This window comes from Diorhabda carinulata, chromosome 8 (assembly GCF_026250575.1).
Source record: "Diorhabda carinulata isolate Delta chromosome 8, icDioCari1.1, whole genome shotgun sequence".
Classification (NCBI taxonomy): domain Eukaryota; kingdom Metazoa; phylum Arthropoda; class Insecta; order Coleoptera; family Chrysomelidae; genus Diorhabda; species Diorhabda carinulata.
The window spans coordinates 23070630-23095295 of record NC_079467.1 but is presented as its reverse complement, the minus strand read 5'-3'; the positions used below and the strand labels follow the sequence as shown (position 1 = coordinate 23095295).

The window sequence follows — 24666 nt, the reverse complement described above, 5'->3', positions numbered from 1 at the left end:
TTGTTCTTGCTGGAACTTCTCAAATTACTTCACCTGTGCATATCCCATTATTACTAATTACTGACAATCGGAAGACCAAGTCGCTCCTAATTGTTGTTCATCCCATCACATGAAAGCAGTCCAGAACTGGAGAATCCTCCATGCCTGTGTTTGCGTTGTTCCGCAATCTATGAATAATGTTAGGTTGGATTATTAGTAAACTTGATCTAACATAACCTTACATAATTCCTAATTTATAAAAGCTTGTCGCGGGCTTTAAGAATCGTCACCTGAGCTGTAATTTCAATTTATGTGTTTTTTTTGGGAAATTTATATAGTGTGTGAATAAAAACATCTCTAAATTTTGTCTTTTTAATTATTTAGTCCCTACAGTTTGCATTAATTAATTATAGAAGCCTCTACGGTAAAATATAGAGTTGTGGGTTTGAATTTTTACTAGGATTTCACTAAAAATTGAATCGCTACAATTTTTACATTTTTACAGCAGCACTGAAACTGTTTCTTTAGGAAAATACGCCCAAAACCCAACAAGCTATCGACTATAGGTTCGAGTTAAAACTGAAAAAGAACTAGACAGTGATGCCATGCTCTGACTAAATTCCTTGAACTCATTGCTATACTTATATAAATATATAAATTATCTAGCGAATTGGTTTGGGGGGATAAAAATATCAAATCGTTAAGTACATTCCTACTCACTAAAAATACACACATATTTAACTTATTATTATAAAAGAAAGATAAGGTCAAAGTAAATATATTATGGAAATATGACGCTGGGATTATTATTGTGTGTATAAGGATGTACATTATTTATTTAAGTAATTGCTTTTTCGTAACATGGTATTTAGCATTGAATATTTCTACTTATGTTTTAAAATAAACGTCACAAACATTTATATGTAAAAAAATTTTGTAATTCATTTGAATAGGAAATGTGTTTGGTTCAGTACATAAATATTTTTGGCAACAATCGATTTTGATATTTTGACTCCTTTTTAAATGCTTGTGTTTGCAATTTCAAATGTGCTCTCAGGCGTAGAATCTAGTGACATTTCTTCGAAGTAGTCAAAGTCAAAAAATGCGAAACGCAAAGTCAATTGCAGTTTCGACTTTCTAGAGTTTATTTTCTGAATCACAATGATATTTAAGTTCTTTTTTGGGTAATATTTTATTAATTGAACTGTCGAATTATCATGTCTGGCAGAGTATTATAATAGATTTTTGAGAAGAATACGAATAAACGTTTATATTTATCAGAATATTATCAGTTTCTCTTATCTATTTAATTAGATCGATATTCATGTGAATTTATTTTCTCTGGCATTGAATAGTAGAGTGAGCCAAATATTTCTAGTGGTATTGGTGAAAAAATTTGCAGGTGAAGTAATTTATATTAATTCATATTTAATTATAATATTCAAAAAAAAAAACATTGCATTTAAAACAAGAAATATACCATATTGTGTCCAGAAATACATTTTAAAAGAAATTTATAACACAGGAAAGATACAGTGAATAAATTCATTTCTTCATTCATATATATTTCAAATGCAATTGAGGAATCATAAAATTCATCAAACTACAATTTTTTAATGAATTACCCCTTCAATTCTTAAGGGGTGATATTTAACAGAATCATAAATTCCAATAAAAAGGTTGACACGTGATAACTGATGTTAAAGGATTTGAAATTCTGGACGCGGAGTAAACGGCCCTCAAAAATTGAGGAAATTTATTGTCGATTCCAAAATTTAGAGCAACAAAATTTTAAAGGGCAAAATATTTTTTAACTGTTAAATACTAAAAACGGATCATCAAATCGTTTTTTCCATCTTTTTTATCTTAGAATGAAATTAAGCGCTATTATAGATTGATAAAACAACAAAAAATAATAAAAAAGGATGTTGAAACAACGGTTAATATCCTGAATACACAGTTTACACCAACACTCACGATTATACTGTCTGACGCGCGTTTTGAACTTAGTTCACCTTCAGTCTCTGAAGACGATAACTTAGTTATCGAAACGCGCTTTAGACAGTGTAATCGCGAGTGTTGGAGTAGACAGTGTATTCAGTATGAATATCGTCAGCGGTTCCAGAAATTCCAACTCAACAATTAATATCCTTTGTGACCTCTATTTGCACCTAACACAGCATCGCATCTCGATATGCTTTTAACCAAGTTGTCGAATAAATTTTGTGCGATATCTGCCCAAAGTTGTGAACGAAGATTTCTTAGTTCTTGTATTGTTTCTGGTTTCTATTTTATAAAAAAAAAATAATAGAAAACAATAAAATAATCCTGGAAAGTCATCTCCCGTCGCTTCTTGCTACAAAACCTTGGAAGATGCTCGATTTCGGTATCAGATGTTTGGTTTTAGTTTGTCCCATATATTGATTTGAATGTTGGCTAACCCATTACTGCGAAATCAATATCTTGAAAGAAAATTTTCACTGTATAATGCTTGGTATTATCCCGCAAGAATCAGAATTCATCGTAAATGTGCCGGAATATGAAAACACTTGCTCTTCTGAAATATCTTCCACCGAACGGGGGCTTCTATTTTTGCATAGTGTGAAATTTCTCCCGTGCACCTGCAGAATACCTCCGTAAGCAGTTGTTTCCTCTATCCAACAATGTGCCAATCGTTTTTTAGCACGACTGTAAATTCTTTTACGTCTATCATTTCCATGAAGGCATTTTCTGGTTTCGTCAATTGTCAATTGCTGAATAGTGTACTTGACATGTTACCTGAGAAAATGAAGTCTAATTTGTCGTCCCAATATGACAGAAACATTTCTTTCTGAAGTGGCAGCTGTAATGGAATAGCATTGTTTCTCCGATTTCTCCGACTTAATACCAAAGATTCATTTTCTCGGCCGATAGTTGCTGACTCCGACTTACTTCTTAAGAGGCTATCGCTTGAGCTGCTCTTATTGTTTGTTATGATATCTTATTCAACTTTTATATGTGAACTATCAGAAATATTCCATTGAAATGTGATAAAAAAAGGATCAAAAAAGGAAACAAAAGTCACACGTGAAAGTGAGTTATTATTGTCGCGGTTTATTGAAGTCTGGATAAGGATCTAAAGATCAACATTCCAGGTGATAAAAGCTTTATCCATACCTTTTGTTTACGAGAATTCTCAATAAGAAAGAGTGTCACCGGATACTGAATCGGCATTTAAGTTTGAGGATCTCAAAAGAATATTCTGATATTCTCCCAATTATTCTCATTTCGTTCTCTTTTATTATAACTGGAAACGCATTATATTCAAATTAACGAGATAATTCGTCATTCACGTCATATATTTGCCGATTGTTATCGAATTTGATAAGATCTAAATCAATTAAATGTGATACCTTGACCGGGAGTAAATCAAACACCCTTCAAGTATAATGAATTCGTAGTATCAGTAAATAAATTTATCTACAACTATCACATAAAATGTGTATTATTAAGGAAATTATTAACAACTAATAAGAGTTTTTACTCTTGTCAATTCAATAAAATTGTGTACAAGATGAATACTTTAACAATTGTCGAAGGTTACACCTACGATAACATAAATAACAAAAAAAAAACTGTGAAGTAATTAACATGAACAGTTGACAATGTTGACAATTCACAAGAATTAATAATATATTGTGTTTTTTCTGAGGGCGTACCAAGAATAACTGCTAATCTATTTATAAATATGAAGAAATTCCTTAATCCTTTCTTATAAATAAAAAAGGCAATAATTGATCCCATATAAGCTCAGATAAAGAATAAAAAAAAGTAATTTTGTAATTTAAATTATAGATAAAGAAACGCGCACAGAAATTTCAAAACGTACACGTGGATAGGAGATTATTGCGGTATCTGAATCTGAATAAATGTGTTTCCTTTGGGAATTGAGTTTTATATGATTCGTATTTGCCACTCCTTGCAATTTTGTACATTTGCAGACGTCTTTATATTCTGCAGCATAGAAACAAACTTGCGATTTCTGGAGAAACCCATAAGTTTTTTAATTGCATCGGCAACCGGCAAATATGTTCAATGGGATTCATATCAGGAAATAAAGCAGACCGGTACAAATAGTTGATCCCTTCAGTTCGTATGATAACGATGATGATATCGAGTGTTATAGTTCATAATAATGGATGGAAACACATAATCCAGAATTCTTCCGGTAGATCTATGATTCGGCAAATTTAGTGCTCATGTTTCACTTTGAAAAAAAGTTAATTACGAGCCCTAAATTGGGAAAGGCTGGATTTTTCTATTCAGTAATCATATGTCCTTTACTTGATTTTTGGTCGTCACTAGAAATATTTTGTTCGTTGATTATTTCCTTATAAATATTTTATCCTGTGTGTCCGTTTGGATATGTTTCTTTGTTAGTTTTAAATGCTGATATTACAATGTTAAGTAAGTTGGTTGCATTATTTAATATTTTCAGGAGGAGTCCTTGTACCCTGTCTTCATTATTTGCGACCAAAATCTTTATTTTTTTGACTCCATCATACCAATAAACGTACCGAAAATTTTAAATTTTATTTGTTTGTTGTTTTAATAAGTTTCGATATTAAAGGTGCCTCTCAGGATAAAATCCTACATGTATACAACAAATGTTTCTGTATATTTAATATTTTTGATTAATATTTTCAGATATAATGGGGGAGAAAGTGGATAAATTTCTCCTTTTGATGTGGAAAAACTGGATTCTACAATATAGAAAACCGATTCAAACTGCAATAGAAATTTTGACACCAGTGATATTTTCTATTCTTCTAGTTCTTATAAGAAGCTTATCGACACCAAAACTTGAACACGAAAGAATATATGATCCTTTTTGTACATTTTCTACCGCCCTTTCGGATTTTTCTATCGATGGTTGTGCAAATCCCGATGGTAATGATGCTACGTATGCGGGTTTATTGGATTCGATTGGATCTGAACCGTAAGTATGTTTATTACATGAAAACAAACTGAACTATGGACGAATCGGGCAAAAAAAGTATAGAATATATTTATTAATTTTAGTGGTCCAAACTTAACGATAATTTACACACCAGTAAATAGTAGTTTTGATCAAGCTATGAACTATCTGAACTTTACTTCCTTAATCGAAGTAATAGGCGTGGAAACAAGTCAGGAACTTGAAGAAGCTGCCTTAAGCCAAACGTCGTCGTACTTTGGTATTGAATTCGAAGGTGATCTCGACGATCCGAAAGTAGCAATAAGGTAGAGATCGTAAAAATGCACGCAATTGAATATTATAGTAATATAGGATATCTAATTTTCGGCATTTTCTAGATTTCCAGGCGAAACTACTTTCCAGTTAGATTCTATAGGTTTCAAGAATTGGAAGACAAACTTAGTTTATCCCATATTTCAAAGTGCAGGTCCTAGGTCGCCTGATAACAATACTGGTTCGGTTCCAAGTAAGCAACAAATACTTTAACTTCACCCATCGGTGTATGTATGCATACTCGTTTTTTCTACAACTGAACTAAGGAAGCGAAATTTTCAAAAAGTCTCACATCTCGCGGGTAAAACGGTCTGGCTTCAACTAGATTCTAGTAAAAGTAAAGAAAAAACCTTGGTTAGATGGATAATTTAGTGTAGTAATTACCAAAGAATTGTTGGGGAATTTTTGAGGGATAAAAGCAACAAAAGATTTCGTTTTAAAATCTACATAAGACCATGAGAGATTCTCTAGAAATTTCTTTTGTAATTTCTTCATGTTCTGATTTGCGGTCCATTTTTAAATCCATGACTAATGTTGATTTCAGATTTCAGATGTTTTTTATTTTGATATTTCTTGGATTTGTCCTAGTCCAACTAAAATTTATTTCATCTTACTATTTTTTTAATTCGTAGATTACAACGCTGAGGGATTTTCATTCATTCAACATCTAGTAACTATCACTTTAATTCTTGCTAAGGAAAATGTTTCCTCGGACAATGCCATTGAGTATCTTTCAGAAAATCTATTACCAATAATATATATGAGGCGATTTCCAGTAGCTTCTTGGTATTCGGATCTTCTTATACAGGCATTGTCTACTTTACTTGGAATGATAGTTATGCTTAGTTTCGTATATACCTGTATAAATACTGTTAAAATGATAACAGCGGAAAAAGAGAAACAACTAAAAGTAAGTTAACATAATTTTCCTTATTATATTCTTATAAAAGCAATCTAACAGTTTTTCAAATATATGAAGAAAGAGAAATGTTGTTTTTTATATTTTCCATTAATCGATTTCATATTTCAAATGCTCTATTAATATTATTTTTCTTTATATCTTGGTCGAAAGTATGCATCAATACAGGCAGAAAGTTAAATATTTGTGCTTTGGTGAAGCTGCAGCTGTCACTACACGGGCAAAAGTTTAACAGCTACTCGAAACTAAACTAACCATCCGGTAGTACCTGGTAACATTTGAATTTGTACAAACTTTTTGATGGTCGTTTGAAGTTTGATCTCTACATCTTAATTGCTTTTTCTGGCGTTATTCACTATGGAAAAAGAGTTTAGCAACAAATTCGCTTGAACTTTCATGTTTCCAATGGAGTTTAGGCTACGGTATACGCGGGAGGTTTCTTTACCGCAAACACAAAGTATTCAGTGAGGGAAAAATTGGAGGAAATGATGCTGGAAAATCATTGTGTCAACATCTGAGAGATAGCAGAGACTCTCAACATCTCTTATGGATCGACATATTTTGGTTTATGTTCTGGGTATGAAGCGGAGCAAACCAAAAGACCTGAATATTTTATAAAACAACGACGTGCAAAGGTCGTGACGATACGTAGTTTTTTTTCAATAACTGGGATGTGGTTCACCATAAACTTGTTCCAGGTGGTTGAACGTAGTCAGAGGAGTAGTACTCGGCCGTCCATGTCAACCAATTCGTCGTAAACGACCAGATTCTAGCATGATTGTGATTGTCATCGCTTAGTCCCCGTATTCGACAGATTTGGCTTTCCGTGATTTTTTCGAAGATCAAAAGTCCATTGAAGCAATCCTAGTCGAGGTTTACAACAATTGTATGAAAAATTGGATTCGCCTAAAATTTGAATATGAACTGATTTAAGGCATACAAAAATTTGTGATTTTATTGTAATCCATATAATGATGAGATTTTATTCAATTTTAGGAATCGATGAAAATAATGGGTCTTCCAAATTGGTTACATTGGTTGGCGTGGTTCATAAAATGTTTCGTATTTCTTTTAATATCAGTGGTTCTTATGGTAATTCTTCTCAAAGTTAGATGGTATCAAAATACAGAGTTTACGGTATTTACACACGCGGATGCATCAGTGCTTCTTGTATTTTTATTGTTGTATGCATGCTCTACCATAACATTTTGTTTTGCAATAAGTGTGTTTTTTTCCAAAGGTGAGTTTATTCTTTTCAAGCGATTCTTAATACTCAAAGACGCACTTTGTACAATTTGTACATTTTCTTTTGTAGCAAACACAGCAGCAACCCTGTCAGGATTAATCTGGTTTTTGACATTTGCTCCTTATGCTTTCATGCAGAATAATTACAGTGAAACTAAGTTTTGGAATAAATTATTACCCTGTTTGTTAACTAATACGGGAATGGGCTTTGGTTTCCAGATAGTTATAATGTATGAAGGTACAGGAGATGGTGAGTAGGTTTTTGATAACTTAATTTGAATGTTGAAAAAATTTTGAACTTATTCAATTTAGCGGTAATATATTTCTGATTTTATTCCTATAGGAATCCAATGGAGTAATTTGTTCAAACCAAACACACCTGACGACGACATGAGTTTAGGTCTCGTATGGATAATGTTGGCACTCAGCTCATTACTTCATATGCTTATTGCTCTTTACGTAGAAGCGGTTTTTCCAGGAGAATATGGTGTACCACAAAAGTGGTACTATTTCGTTACCAAGAAGTACTGGTTTGGTGACGATGAAATTTTGGGTGAAGAAAATATTTATAAATCACCAATATTAATAAATAATCGATAATTTCGTTTCTAGATAATTCAAGCATGTCTAAAGAAAATTTTAGCGAATTCATTGAAGAAGAACCAAAAAATCTCAACGTTGGTATAAAAATATTCAATCTTCGAAAAACGTTTGGTAAAAAAACAGCCGTTAGAGATTTGTCACTTAATATATATGAGAATCAGATTACAGTATTACTAGGACATAACGGAGCTGGAAAAACTACAACTATGTCAATGTTAACAGGTAACTGAATATGATAATATAAAATACTAATATCGTTTTATCTGCAAAACAAGTACTATTTTTAAAATTTCACCTTCTTTTTTCTCTTTTCATTACTTATTTTTACAGAATAAGAACAATCAAAGTCATTCAATTAAAGAAATTATCACTAAATTCGATGAAACAAAAGTTTACTACATAATAAGTAGATAATCGAGAATAAATTACAATAAGCAATTTTAGAATTAAACATTTCACATCTTGTCGTCTGCTAACTCGTCAAGCATATTGATAGGATTTGGTCTACACTACACTAATCAAATTCCGGGCCAGATGTGATCTATGGAGCTCATGTGTGGTGACCAGGCAGTTCATTCCTTTTTGCCAATACCGCGAAGCTCTAATCTTTCTGTCACAAAGCGTGCACAAGAGAATCGTCATTAATTAAAAAGAAATTGTCGCCTATTGCACCCGCAAATGGCCTAATAATTGGGTCAACGTTTTTATATCTGTATATCTCTAAGCGGTCTTTGTGGTATCAAGCGGCTATTGGAACAAATTCCATCCTAAATGCTGATAGAACTTCTTATTTATTCATTATATATATCTGTAAAGATACATCGCAGTACTCAGATGGAGCCTGGGCTCCTCTTCAATAAACAATTTCTCTATTCATTGATGGTCCAGTCGTGCTTCCTAGGAATCCGTGAATGTAGTACATTCCTTTTTGCCATTAAATCAGTCATACGAAACCTTCTGACAGTTCCTTTCGAAATTATTGAAGAGAGAAGCATGCAGTAATACGCAGACAACGGTCCTAACATTTGAAGCTACATAATTTGTCACATAGTGATTGCACGTGCCGCTTAGTATACTTAGCGCTAAATTCAAATGTATAATTTGATGCGTATGGGTGGGTTTTAAGTGATTTTGAAGTATATTTTACGAAAACTAATGCTTACCACCAGAGTTTTTATCAATTTTTTAGTAAATATGATAAAAACATCCTAGATATGAGATTTCTTTGATTGTTGAAATAGTTTAGTGAAGCTCTAACTTTCCTACCAATATAGATTAGCGAGATTTATATTTTGATTCAGTTCTTTTGATAAAAAAATTGTTTTTAGGTATGATAACACCTAGTGAAGGCACTGCAATTATAAACGGATGCGACATAAGGACAAATATAGCTGGAGCTCGTGCCAGTTTGGGGCTTTGTCCACAACATAACATTATCTTCGACGAATTAACAGTTGCGGAACATTTTTACTTTTTCAGTAAATTGAAAGGATTATCAAAAAGTGAAATTAACCAAGAGATTGATAAATACGTTAAACTTTTGGATTTAGAATCGAAAAGAGATGCTAAATCTGCAACTTTATCTGGAGGAATGAAGAGGAAGTTGTGCGTAGGTGTGGCGTTGTGCGGCAACTCTAAAGTTGTCATGCTGGACGAACCCACAGCTGGAATGGATCCATCGGCAAGAAGAGTGCTATGGGAATTGTTACAAAAACAAAAAGATGGTAAATGATGATTTCTGATACAAATTTTGATATTGTTAATAGAAATAATTTTGTTTTGTTGTATTACTAGTTTCCGATCTAAAACAGTTTTTTTTTAAACGGTATGTTTATCAAGTATTATATTTTAACCTGGAAAGGTTTGCTCGATGGAGCAAAGGCTATTGAAAAGTTTTATAGCGTCTTTTACCCTGAAAACTCCAACATCATTGATTGGTATGTTTAGAGTCAATTGTACAGAAACCAATGATAATCAACGATGAAGTTAGACCAAAAAACATCAATAAACTCCTGAGAATAGTTATAGAATTAGAAGAGGTAGTAGATATCATCAAGATATCATATGGACCCTTTCACATGAGCGTATCACCTTGAACAATTTTTTCTAACAATAGATTCATAGTGCTCATTGAAGATCATCCAAATAAAAAGTATGTTTGGCATCAATATGAGACCAAGGACACAATCTGCTACCCACCATTGAAAACCTGAATCAAAACGATACTCATTCTAGTGACCTGCATCTGGTGAAAGCCATAAGAAGCATGCAAAAACATAATAATCGAATCTGCATTTTAATAAACACAATTTGGAAAAAGGCAAAACAGTTAACAGTGATTTTTACTGAAGATTATTGGTCAGAACGAAAACGTAAATCACATCTCATTTGCTCTCTTTCAGCAAGATAATATACCGTGACTAAGTCGAAGAAAACCTTTGGAATTTGACTAAAAAGCTTATTTTTTAGACACTAAATCGGGGACTATCATAATAATAATAATGCAATATGCAAAAGGTATAATTTAATTATAAAAAAAGAAAACTGAAAATTTTGTTTGTTAAAGATCGAACTATTCTTCTGAGTACCCATTTTATGGATGAAGCTGATCTTCTTGGCGACAGAATTGCTATTATGGCTGGAGGTGAACTACAATGCTGCGGTTCTAGTTTTTTCCTTAAGAAGAAATATGGCGCCGGTTATAGTTTGATAATGGATAAAACGAGGGAGTGCAATCCACATCAAGTTACCGAATTATTAAAGAAATTTATTCCGGATATTGAAGTAAGAATACTATTTTTCATATACTGTCAAGAAAAATCGTTAACTTTTATCGTACTATATCCCGAATCTTCAGATTGTCTCTTATAGCTTTGCTTCTTATTTGATCTCTTAGGCTCAATCCCTCAATTGTTTTTAATGTTTCGATCTCTGCTGCTCTCATCATGTTCTTCGTTTTCTTAACATTAATTTTAACTGCGTATTAAGAGATCACCACGAACACAAAGTTGTTTTCGATAAAAAACAACGTTGAGTGAAAAGAAACGGAAGTTATCTGAGGAAAGTCAGTTTGGTTGCTGCCTTCACTTGTGCTTTAAGTTGGTGAAGATGCCGACATTGATGACGTAAAAGTATAAGCTTGGTTGATATATGACAGATTGACCAACTTTCCAGATTAAGAGCACAGGGTCTTGCTTGGTTCCATTCAACCCACACCATCTTTATTAATTGATCACCAAGTTTTTCTTTGAGTCTTCTCTCAAGACTTCTAGAACATATTTCCTTGTTTTTTATAAATCAGCATTATTATTTGAGTTCCCCCAGCTCGATGGGTATCTTTCATGAAGAGTTTGTCTCCCAAATCTTCCATGTATTTAATTAATTATTCCGATGGCCTCCTGTAGCTCATTGAGTGATATCTTTTGGTCTTCTACTTGTTCAATAACGTTGCTATTAGTATCTTTATTATTTTCATTCGGTATTTGAATTGAAATACCGCTTGCAAGAAGTATTATTTCCACCTGCTGTTATTTGATTTTTTTTTTCGATATCGAGATTTGAATTCGATTTATCTCATTTTTTGGAAAATATCTCGGTTAGTAATAAATTTGCAGAGCCGGTTATGGTCTCAAATTGAAGTAATTTTTTTTTATATATGAGAAACTATCTGAAAATTCATAATTTCCTCAGACTGTGTCAATTTTTTTGACATATCGTTTTACTTATTCGTAGATACAAAGCAACGTTGGTAGCGAATTGACTTATCTCCTGACAGAAAGTAATGCACCTGTATTTGAAGCAATGTTAACACAATTAGAACTGGAATCGAAAAAATTGGGAGTTCGGAGTTACGGCATATCACTTACGACCATGGAGGAAGTATTTATGAAGTTAGTTCATTAATTATGTTAAGCAACTCGAGTGAATTCTATTGCAGGGATTTTTCTTTTATATTAATTTTGATATTCTCTATTTTGGAACGCTTTAGAAAGCATTTTATCTCACTAAGTCTTTTTTTGTTTGATAAGCACTTTCGATTACACCAGATAGGAAACACTGGAGAGAAGATCTTCTCTATGCTACAGTGTTACAAGGAAAAGTCATACTAGGCTTCGGTGATAGGACACATACTAGGACAATCAAAAATATATAATATCCAAGAGGATGTTAACTTGACCAACACATTTACCATAGTCTGAGTACCTTAGTGATCTGTTAAATGAAGAGGCCGATATTTTAGCCACAGCAGAGCATCAACACATATTATTTTATTTTCAAGAAAAGCCACAAGCTAGAATTAGAAAGGATTCGTTATCTAAGCATATTATTTTGCTTCTGTTATTTTTTGTTATCATTTTTATTGCTTGTTATTTATGCTCTGATTGTGGTCAAAAAGTTTACCATACATTGGACTCAGTTTTCAGACGTGATGGTTTTATACGGTATTAGTTGTAGTTACTATAATAATAATCATAGATAGTTTCGTATTCATCTGAAACACTTTTAGAGTTGGGGCTGATCATGGTCAAGAAGAAATGTACGATGAAAAAGAGAATGGAATGAATCAAAAAAAGGCATTATCCTCCGAGGGAACGATTCTCGTAGGTAAGGATGCTCTAATGAATACATTATTACATTAGAAAGTTGGGTTATTAGTTAATAAATAAGAGAATTGCCTCAGGTGTAGCACTTGACAGTTCCGTAGTCTTTCACACTTCACCGATTAAGGCGGTAATGCAACGACACGACTCCTGTCAATATTAATAGTATTATTCTTGCTTAGATTGATACATTCAATATTGATTATGTTGATTATAGGTTTGGCTGTCTCAATCCGCCTAGTAATTTATCATTCTTCTGTTCCAGTATTAGATTTCACAGAAGGGTTAAGGTTTATCCGGTTTATTTTAACAATTAAATAGTCCAGGAATTTTTTAACCACCTGGGTTCTTATGAGCTCAAAATCCTTAATGGTTGATTGGCTATCGGACAAGATAATAATTTCCTATCTGAGATAATTCGTGTTTCAAATTGAACATAATTTTCGATTGGAAATATTGTTGCTTCGTGTATTATACAAGAGAGTTTGGTTCTTGGTCCATACTCTAGTTTTATTTGCAGTTTTGGAACAGCCAGCGTACGATTTGATGGCGTTTATGTTCATTTCTAATACGTTGTTTTGATCTCATTTGCTTCAACAGCTTAGTTTCCAGGTAAATTTTCTATCGAGACTAAATTTTTTCGCTATTTCGTTATATCTCAGATTGAATCAATTGAGGGAGTTTGAGCCTATTCCTGATATAACAATAAGTAGCAGAATTAAATTTGTGTTTAATCTTTCAGTGATTTCACTTATTATTACAGATTCTGTGTCTTTACAACCAGTTTATACGGGCGGTTTTGATTTAGCAGTCAACCAATTTTTGGCTATGCTTCTAAAAAAAGTAATCGGAACTTACAGATCATGGATTTTGATAACAATAATGATATTGTTTCCTGTTATTAATATGATAATTGTTATGACTATACCAAATTCTTCAAGTACAACTATTCAGCCCGAGATGCCACTCGATTTAACCAGATTCACCGACCCTGTAACTTTAGTTGAATTTGACGAAAATGAGTCTTCTTACAGTTACGTTGATTGTTATAATGACGTTTTGAAACAATATGGATTGTCAACGACTAAAAAAAATATAACAGACGAAATGCTTTATTTGGTAAGTAAAAATTATTATGTTTAAGAATTTAAATACACGATGCATTTTTTAAGACTGAAATATAACGTGAAAAATCTATTACAAAACTAGATTTGGTCTGGACATGTATGCTACTTGAGACGATTTCAAGGAGGTAAATTTCCTCACTTTAGATCTTGGTCAAACCTAATAACCGAGCAGGGGTATCTGTTTTATGTTTCTTATCCCAAGGTGTCATTAGAAACCCTGTGAGAATGCGAAGGGTTATTCGATCTTTTAAGCTTATGTTTCATGGGTTTAGCATTCTTGCAAAGATTAAGCAATACGTCGATCTCGTAAAATCACAATTTTTTACAATTTATAACCGATTATCTATGGCTAATTGTGAGTTTAGAAAGAAAATATCTACCATACAAGCGATTAGTGAAGCCTTATTACTACGAAACAAATGATGCACTCATCACCTCATACGTGAAAAATGCTTCCAACTCAGCACCATATGCTCAGTTTCAGATCTTCTCTGTGGAGGCATATGAAATTTTAAAATTGTTGTTCACGTCCAAACCATACCAACCAAGGAAACGAAATATCTTGTGGACAAGTTATTTCTTATAATCCTGGAACTTATTGAAGCGGAGATGCAAAAGGTTCCAATGAATTGGACTTTAATTGAAATATAACCTTAAAAGAAGTGAAACGGAAATTTTAATGGCCACGGACATAACAAAAATCACTCCAAATCCAAGAAAATTGGTTCCACATAAATTAAAACAAACAAGATAATCTATTACAAACTTTGTGAAGTGACTGTAGCGAAACAGACCATCACATAGAGCCCTATTTGAGTTCATTTCTATCTTCAATTTGAACATTTTCAATTTTAGCGGCCTCAGGTCTCTAAAAAACTTATTTTGGTTAGGTTAGGTTAAGTTAGGTTAGGTTGAATGAATTTAGAAGTTTAACGTTAATGGTAGTTCTACAAAAAACATTTTATGACATTTATGTTAAAACTGATTTCATTTTCACGAAATAAAACATCACTTTCAACACTCACATCATAAGCGACTATTTTTCTGTCGTCGACGCCAAAAATTTTAGTCTCCAAATTATCTTGTGTCAGCATCATATGCTTGCTTGTATTTATAGAATGTCGTAATTGTTTTTTCTTCGAACTAGACGATAATGCAACATTTTGCACCTCTTCTACTCTTCATCCTGTTGATTTTCACGAATTATACTGAAATTTGTTGGTCTGGAATCTAGATAATGCCAATGCGTTGTGTTTATGATACTTCAACGCGCTTCGAAACTTCTTCGTTTTAATGATATCAAGATATTAATGTCGTATTAGAGGTAAGATTTATGCTAACGATACAAGTGGTTGATTCACATGTGCCGTAATATTTTATCTAGATAACATAAGGAAGAAATAAAATAAACGTTGAAGGCATTCGAGGAAGGGAAATCGAAAAGCATTCGTAGGAATAATTTATTAACAAATCTAACTCTGCAACTAATGATTTTTTTATTTAAGACTAGAACGAATCCCAACTTAGTTCGTCGGCGGTATTTGGTGGGTGCATCATTCGAAGAGCAAAGCATTCCATCAATCAATGAACATTATCCCAAGATTACAGCCTGGTTCAATCATGATCCGTACCACACGCCCGGTATAACCCTCAGTTTTGTGTTATCTGCGCTATACAAACACCATACTAATGTTACAGGTAAATATACGTTAAGCAATTTGATGGAATGGTTTAGAAGTCCTTTTTGCGGGCAGTGATAAAAATAAAAAATAATGAAAATCACCTTTTTACTAAGGTACTTACTCCCCAATACTTACAAATACTTCCGGTGCTAAGAGAAGATTTGCTGAAACTAACAGAGTCATTCCAAAAGATACGTAGACAGATTTAGAGATGTGGGCCCCCTGAAATAATTTTTCAAATACAATAAATTTTTTATAATGACTAGGGTCGGATTATGTATGGTCCCTCTTAGTGTCACTTCATTTCAAGCCATGGAATAGTGTGTATTAAAATCAAATAAATTTTCTAAAATTCAAATTTTTCTTTACACTTCCCCGTATTATAATATAATAGTGGCATAAGAAGAATTGTTAAATGAAAACTTATCAGCGAATATAAGGGATAATATCACAATTTACTAAAATTTACTTTTAATATTTGTTGAGCGTTGTAGGTAGAGGACGTTTTAGAATAGACACAAAGGTTTTATTGAACTTTTCGAATTGAGTGGGAAATAACAGGCCTGTCATAATATTAATGGCTATTATAATTTGCAGCTACACTAAATTATATAAAAATATTACGATTTTAGGTTATCTCAAATTTTCAAACAAACCGCTACCTTATAAAGCTGAAACACAATTATCTATGATTGTAACAGGACAATCTCAAGGATTCCAAGTGGCGTTCAATATTGGTTTCAGGTAATAATATTTAGGTACTCTTATATCAATTAGTTTGTGAATTATACTATTTTTTAGCATGGCGTTTGTGGCCTCATATTTTGTGATATTTGCGATAAGAGAAAACGTATCAAAGTCGAAACATTTGCAGTTTGTATCAGGAATAAAAACTCATATATTTTGGTTTGTTCATTATTTGTGTGACATGATAACTTATATAATTATCATCGGAGCTCTATTAATTACAATTGTGTGTTTCCAACAAGACGGATTTAAAACGGTGGCTGATATGAGTAAGTAAAAAATATATTTCGGTATAATGTAGTGTCCTGTTACAGTGGTATATTTTATTTCTACTGTTTTTAACTGTTTTCATTTTAGGTCGATTATTTTTGATTTTATTACTTTTTGGCTTTAGTGTCATTCCTCTTTATTATTTGGCTTCATTGGTATTTGTGGTTCCTTCAACTGGTTACACAAGAATGACAATGATTGGAATTTTTATAGGTAAGCCATATATATATTTTGAAATATAATTCCAATCCCTTTTTTTATATTCAATTTTCATAAATTTTCAAACGTGATATGCCGTTTACCACCGGTTTGGATATTTTTGTGTCTCATCAGAGCCGTTCTACTACATCTTCTCGTTCAGAATCTCCAATCCGAACTGAAGACAATGTCAAGTATCGCTACTATTTTGTTCATCTCTAACGCCATTTTAATATCCTACTGGAGCCCATCTTTACGAACCATAGACACTGATAACATGAAATTTCTGGTGTTAGAAATCACCTTTATTGTTTCGAACATAGACTGTCGTCGCTCGAAGGACATTTTTATCGAAAGGAATGTCCATATATATTACGAGGATATATTGAAAAATTCTTAGCCTACTATAGAACTAAACAATGTCAAAATATTTTATTACTCAACATATTCTCCTCTAAATTGGATACATTTATTACAGCGAACCTGCAGCGTCTCTAGACCTTTCAAAAAAATGTTTCTTCTTGCTCTGCAAACCATTACCTCCTCGTTGGAAGAAAATTTACGACCTTTTAAACTATTTTTCAGTTGAGGAAAGATGATAGTCGGACGGAGCCAAATCTGGTGAATAAGGGGGGTGTTCTAGTAATTCAAACCCTAAATCACGAATTTTTTGCATGGAAACATGAGATTTGTGTGCAGGGGCATTGTCCAGCGAAAACAAAATACCTTTGGATAGCTTTATGCGTCTTTTCTCTTCAATTTTTTCCCGTAAAGTGGTCATTGATCTCGAATAGTAATCTCCAGTTATTGTTCTACCCTTATAAAAAAAAATCAATTATGATTACTCCATGGCAATCCCAAAAAACTTTTCCAGTAGATTTTTGAACACGGAACTTCTTAAGTTCTGGAGAACCAGAGTGTCGCCATTCCATCGATTGTTGCTTTGTTTCTGGATCGTAGAAATTTACTCAAGTCTCATCCATAGTAACAATTCGGTTTAAGAAATCTACATCGTTTTCAAATCGAGCACAGATCGCAAGCGATGCTTCTATCCTTGCACGCTTTTGGTCAACATTAAGCATATCTTCGTAAATCTGCTCTACCTCTTAACCCTTTTAAATACAGGTACTTGATGATGGCTCGATACTCCAATTTTTCTATTTTCACAACTTCGGTGGACATCTTTTTTCTTTTAATTTATTGCATTTACTAGTTCACTTTTTTGACGTAAAACTTTACACTGACACTTCTAATAAGTTATTGTTCGTGGCTATGGTAACGCAATATTTTGTTTATGCACGGAACTGGTCTAGGCTAACTAGATATCAATACATCCTTATGTACGATAAGGTTTTATGACTGGAGTTTTTTTAAGTATTTTTGACTCTTCTTCTTTGTCTTTTAATAGAAACCTGTCTTGTTTAATTCTGAATATCTAGACTCCTACTGATTTCTTCCAGTGACACTGAGCTCCATCTCTCATATCAAATTGTTGGTGGTCTCCATGTGCTCGGTTTCTGGTTTTTTGCCCAACTGATTTCCTGCATTCGTTCTACAACCTCGTCCACGTCCTCTAAGTAAGTCATCTCATCACATTCTTCAACATCCTGATCTCTCATTATATTTTTAGCCCACAAAGTTCGTTTTAGATGAAACGTAATTAACAATGGTCAGTAAACTTATACTTTTTAAATAAATCTAACTTTGAAAAAAAGTTTTATCTAAAAATTCGAAACGGACATATCTTGTTGAATATGCAGGAGACTATAGTTTTGATTCCCACCAGTATAATCGACCACATTGCATCAACACTTTGATCAATTAATCTATTGTGTACCTCGAAGGGTTTACCATCTAGGTAGCAAAAACTTACCAGTTAGGTAGCTCACTTTGTAGGGTTACTTCTTTTAGTTTTAAGAGTACTAAATGTAAGTACCGTTTGTCATTGGAAAGTCTCGTTAATACATTTAACTCTCCTTAACTTGTCGTTACTTAATGAAAGGATATTTTGGGTACAGTTGGTTTTATTGCATGTTTGTGGTCTCATGAAAGGTTTTCAGTTGTTGTTCTATTTATAACCTAGGTAATAACTTGTTTCATTTTGTAGGAAACGCAGCATTTTTAGTAGTACAAGTATTAAATTCACCTGGATTAGATTTAGAATATATTGGAAAGGCATTGGATTGGGTATTTTTAGTTTCTCCTATATATTCGATGACATCCGCCATCTTCGACAGCTACTTAAAATATTCTTACCTCAACATTTGCGATAAATATTACTTTCCAATTTTACAACAATGTATTGAAAAAAATCCCGTAGAAGAATGTTTGGAAAAATTGGGAGCTGACATTGTAAAGATTTGTTCGGGTAAGAAGGATTCGATTATAAGACGATACTTTTTATCTATTAGTAGGAAAATAAATATTGTTTTCCAGACATTAACGATAATTATTTTGAGTGGCAATCACCGGGTATTGGAAGGAATATCGTATTCACTTTATTCACATGCTTTTTTTGGATACTACTACTTTTAATCGTAGAATATAAAGTATTCTCCAGATTGATCTATTATGTAAATCAAAAATTATTTCCACGTCATCCCATTGATATACAAGACGAAGATGACGATGTTGCGAGAGAAAAATTGAGGATACACAACTTAACGGATTCGCAAATCGTCAATAATCATTCTTTGGTATTGAAAGATTTAACAAAATATTATAAGAAGTTTTTAGCTGTCAATGGTCTAACATTAGGTATTGAAGGATCCGAATGTTTCGGTTTACTTGGTGTTAATGGAGCTGGAAAAACAACTACATTTAAAATGATGAGCGGAGATGAAAACATTTCATATGGAGAAGCATGGGTAGGTAGATAAACAAATTCAAATCTAGATTTAAGTTTCCATATTCCGATTCTTTCTCGATCTCACACTTTTCTTGTAAAATACATTTTATAGGAATCGAATAGTTGTTTCCGCTTTCTTCGGACTGGTTAAAAGCTGGCGAAAGGTACAAAAGCTCTTCTTGGTTTGTCCTAGAATTAAATTGTTCAAAGAAGATAAGGACAAAAGCCAAAAAATCTTTAATCAGTTAAAACTTCTATTTTATATTTATAACTTGTAAAAATGCTTTATTGGAAGGACTTGCAATATTAAACAGAGCTATTTTAGATACTAAATAAGTATACTTGGTGTGACCTCATCTCTGAGAATTGTAGATTAGAATATCATGTTTTCGAGATGCAGGGCATCGAAAAACAAAAATTTTATTCATTTCTTACCATTTTGCCCAAACTACTGGCAATATTGTTTTGAAGAATATGTTTTGGAATCTTAGTCATCCCATAAATTTGTTTTTTTATCTGACTTTCATAGAGGGCGCTAGCTGCACAGTTCGTACAAAGTAATATTGAACATAATTGCTGATTTCGGAATATTTTCATTTGAAAATTATGAATGAATAACCGATGCTGGTAAAAAGTAATGTTGAAATAATTATTTTATGTTATTATTGATTAGTATACAGTGAATTAGAAATTTTTCGTCGTGTGATAGAGATTTCTTTGATAAAACTATAATAAAATTTTTGAAACCTTGCTATCTGTAAAATTAGATATTGTTATTCAAAACATGTTGAATAAATGTTTAATTAACCGAAGCGAGTATTTAAGAAACTCTAACAGTTATGAGTTATGCAGGAAAGTTTCCTAGAAGGAACTTACCAAGTAAAAATTCATTTCGAACTATTGAACAATGTTTCTGAGAAACTGGAAACGACAGCCCAAAAAGATTTAGATTTGGCATTAGGAATATGGTGATGATCTACTGGTCAGAGTGGTTTTTTGTTAGATACTGCAAGAAATATTTTTAGGGATAAGGCTATCCAAACGCGTCAAGGTATTTGAGCTCTCTACTGGTGTGATTAGAATCCACAAGAAAAATATTCAACTGAAAATTTAAATAGTTATATACACTTGAATGGAGTTTCATCGCACTTTGATAGGAAGTGTCATTATTGGTTGAGTCATCATTTTCCGATTCGATGGATTGGTCGAAGTGCAGAAGCTGCGATTCATGGGCACTTCTTTGGATTACATAGTTTGGTCGTATCTTGAGAAAAAAGTTGTGGTGCACAGACGTTAAGAATTGTAAATTTTTGACTTCATAGCTGATCCCCGACCATTTAAAAAATGGATGGACTCTTTAAGAAAAATGATAGACTTATATGCGTGTCTATTAACAGCTTTCATGGCTTGGTAGGATGACACATCTAGTAGCAGCGTTCTGTGAAACCCATGATGAAGAAAGTATGGTTCTTCTTGCAAAAAATAGAAGATTGAAAGACACTGTTGTTACACAAAGTTAGCAGCGAAGCTAAGTTTACCAATTATTGCCTATTGTTTGGGCGAAGAATTTATATGTCAACATGGTGTCTTCACCAGCTTTGACGTGATTACGAAATGAATTTTTAAAAATTGGGATGTTGTGGTCTTTGAATATCGAATTCAATATTTGATCTATTAACTTTACAGCTCAATTTGATGAATGATTGAATAGAAGAATCGTATAGTTAAACGTAGAAATTATTTTTAGATTGGAGGTAAGAGCGTAAAAACAGAGTTAGAAGAAGTACACCGTAAAATTGGTTACTGTCCTCAATTCGATGCATTATTGGATGATATGACAGCTAAAGAGACTATAATCATGTACTGTTTATTGAGAGGTATTGAATTGAAGCGTGCAAAAATGACAGCTGTATATTTGTCGAGGGAGTTTGATTTCTTCAGACATTTAGATAAAAAAGTGAAAGAGATGAGTGGTGGTAATAAAAGGAAGCTTAGTACTGTTTTATCCTTAATTGGAGATCCTCCTGTTATATTTTTGGATGAACCCTCGGCAGGTACGTAGCAAAGAGTTGTTCTACGTACTAAAAATGACAAAAATTTCTAAAAAAAAGAAGGTGTTAAAGCCGGTATCACTGCATTTTATTAAAGTGTTTTAAATATATTTAAAGAAAATTAGTTTGAAGAAGAAGACACAACAATTCAATTGAAATCTCGTTCTTTGTAGTTCATTCCGATAATGTCTTGTCTTCTGGCTATTCCATTTCATTGAATAATGATCAAAAATAGAATAATATACATTAATTTGATATTCAAGGTATGGACCCCGCGACTAAACGGTATTTATGGAACTCTCTCTGTAAAATACGTGATAGAGGTAAATGTATTGTTTTAACGTCGCATAGTATGGAAGAATGCGAAGCTCTCTGTACCCGTATAGCTATTATGGTAAACGGTAATTTCAAGTGTCTCGGTTCTATCCAACACCTCAAAAACAAATTCGCCGAAGGATACACGTTGACTATTAAAGTTAAAAAACCACACGAAAGTTCGGGTTTACATCACACCGAAACCGAACCTATTGAAAGATTCATCAAAGATCATTTTCCTGGAGCTCAACTTAGAGAAAAACATCAAGAACTTCTTACTTACTATATAACCGATAAGTCGATGGCGTGGTCTAAAATGTTTGGTATTTTGGAAAGAGGCAAAAGGGGGAATTTAAATTTAGAGGATTATTCATTGGGGCAAAGTAGTCTTGAACAGGTAAGATCTTTGTGTTATAATTTTATTGAAAGAAAATTCCTACTAGGGAATTCGGGAAATAGTAAAAGGATGATAAAAAAATATTTTGATAAAATACCAAAAGCTTTCTAAATGGTGTGAAGAAAACATTATTCGTAATATAAATTATCAACTAACTACACAAACTAGCAGTCAAAATCGAGAGAAGAACAAGGTAGATGTGGCTATCTAAGATCCAAGCATCCATCAGCCGAAACACCATCATGATAAGGCTTGAGATCGTTTATGTGCCACTTTCCTGCTTTAGTTCCCTCAACATTAGTCAATTCACAAGCAACCTTGGAATATTTATTTTTAACAATAGAAAAAATATACTTTGAAGCTAGTTTTGCTGTAAACTTATTTGCAACAAAGAATTCAACATCTCTTTTTGAATTTTTCACATTAGCCTCTTTTTAACATCAGAAAACACATTTTTTTAAAGGTTCTATGTCCAAAACTAGGTCCCTCGCTTTTTAACGAAGGGAACTTATATCTACTTCTTCATCATCATCATCATCTATCAGCCATCTTCCATCCACTGCTGGATATAGGCCTCCTCTAGTTTAAACCATCTATATCTATCTTGAGCTGTATGTATCCAATTTCCTACAATTTTCTTTACATCTTGTTGGCGGCCTGCCTCTACTTCTCTTATCCATTCTTGGCCTCCACTCCAATATTCTTTTCGTCCATCTATTATCCGTCATTCGGGCTACATGGCCTGCCCATTTCCATTTCTTTTGGGCTATAATTTCAATAATGTCCTTAACGTTTGTTCTTCTTCTTATGTTCTCATTTGTAATTCTATCCCTTCTCGTAATTCCCAACATTGCCCTTTCCATTGCCCGTTGCGCCACTCTTATTAGAAGTCAATTAACAATTTTATATTCCAGAATTTTTGAAATCGGCGGAAGGCTCCTTTAGGCCGGCTAAATGCCGCTTCTCAAAAATCTCACGCTAGAACGATCGCTGACCAAAAAAACAAAGAAATATCACGACTTTTTGAGTAAAATCTAGCCAGGTGCAACAATAGCTCAATTTCGAAAACACCAGCTAACTCATCAAAACAACCTTTCAACGGACTGAACAACCAAAAATCAATATCCGCAAAATTTACAAAAATACTGCACGAATAACTTAATTCGGGAACAGTTCACTAGATGTTGCTCGAACCTTCTAAGGGGAAGCAACTTGGCTCTTACAAGCAACATAATTCTGCAACCACGTCTGGCAAATCTCGAATAACGCTTGCGTACTGTAGACCAAGACTTAACCTCAAAAGAAAGTAAACCAAACATTCAATTTGTTTATATAAAAATGATTCAACAAAAAGATAAATTAAACTGTGCTAAATAAATTCTAGGAACCCAGTATGTCACCAACAAGTACATATATACAAAACTACAAAAGGAATATGAAATATAATAAGTAAATATTTCTACTCAAAGATAATATGACAAAATATTTTATAAAGAAAATTATTTACAAAAATAAGTTGGTAGGTTTATGTCGTATAATGTTTATAACAACAAAAGTAACGCAGTGAAAACGTTACAATGGGAATATAAAAGTTAAATTTAATTATTTAATATGACTGAAATGATGAATGATAGACAGGTTGTAATGGACATTTCTAATAACAAAAGATCCAATAGAGATTTCTTGATGTGTGTGCGTGCTAACAATTTTTAATTTGTATAATCTTTATTGAAAGTTTAATACAATTTAGTAACTTTATCTTTTCCTTAAATCAGTGTTATCCAAATTTCATTTGTATTTTCAGGTCTTCTTGACATTCACAAAACATCAAAAACCAGAAGGCGAATAGAAAATTACAGGAGACACATTTTTTTTCACTATTTAACTTTATTATTTATTTTCTTATGTTTAACAATAATTAAATTGAATGCGTTAATAAATAATTTATTTATATTCTAATGATTGTTTTATTTATTTTTGTGTTTATATAAGCGCTACTCCTAACTGACAGTCCGTTGTCATACATGGTAGATTTGGAAGAGTTGATTTTGCAAAAACTTTCCTCAAGGAGCTATTTGGGATAAGCGAGATAAACTTCATTTTAATAGAAAGTATGTGGAAAACTTCTGACCAAACCACTTTCGCTGAACTAGCACACAAAAAGAAGATGTCAATGTAAAGACAACATTCCTTAATCTTAATTAATTATTGTTAAAGTTACAAAAGTTGTTGCCAGCTCCATAAAATAAACTTTGTATGAAGTCGAACCAAAGTTGTAAGGAAAATATTTAATTCTACCAATAGTAAACACCGTATACTCAAATTATTTATGAGGAAATAGTTTTATTATTAGAGAAATCATGCGACAAAATTCAGGATGATGTCGTCTTCTGAGGTCTTCATTTTTGTTGCTGC

The 24666-nt window shown here is 32.7% G+C and overlaps 1 protein-coding gene across 1 annotated transcript; it reads left to right on the top strand.

Moving 5' to 3' along the window:
- Positions 1-1066: 1066 nt before the first annotated feature.
- LOC130897129 (phospholipid-transporting ATPase ABCA3-like) lies at positions 1067-24210 on the top strand. The gene is made up of 23 exons (XM_057805757.1): positions 1067-1381; positions 4666-4957; positions 5041-5241; positions 5314-5441; positions 5881-6158; positions 7164-7407; positions 7483-7662; positions 7756-7965; positions 8025-8237; positions 9344-9739; positions 10582-10799; positions 11748-11905; positions 12523-12620; positions 13380-13735; positions 15249-15441; positions 16058-16169; positions 16227-16441; positions 16530-16655; positions 18748-19008; positions 19077-19507; positions 21236-21542; positions 21803-22251; positions 24056-24210. The coding sequence occupies exons 2-23, from the start codon at positions 4671-4673 to the stop codon at positions 24098-24100; spliced, it is 5106 nt and encodes a 1701-aa protein (XP_057661740.1). The 5' UTR covers positions 1067-1381; positions 4666-4670; the 3' UTR covers positions 24101-24210.
- The last annotated feature ends 456 nt before the right edge of the window (positions 24211-24666 follow it).

Bases quoted from the DNA above. Each gene is read 5' to 3' on its own strand.
- LOC130897129 (XM_057805757.1), top strand. From the start codon at position 4,671: ATGGGGGAGAAAGTGGATAAATTTCTCCTTTTGATGTGGAAAAACTGG. The intron at 13,736-15,248 runs GTAAGTAAAAAT...TTTTTATTTAAG, and splicing joins CAGACGAAATGCTTTATTTG to ACTAGAACGAATCCCAACTT. The intron at 21,543-21,802 runs GTACGTAGCAAA...TTGATATTCAAG, and splicing joins TTTGGATGAACCCTCGGCAG to GTATGGACCCCGCGACTAAA.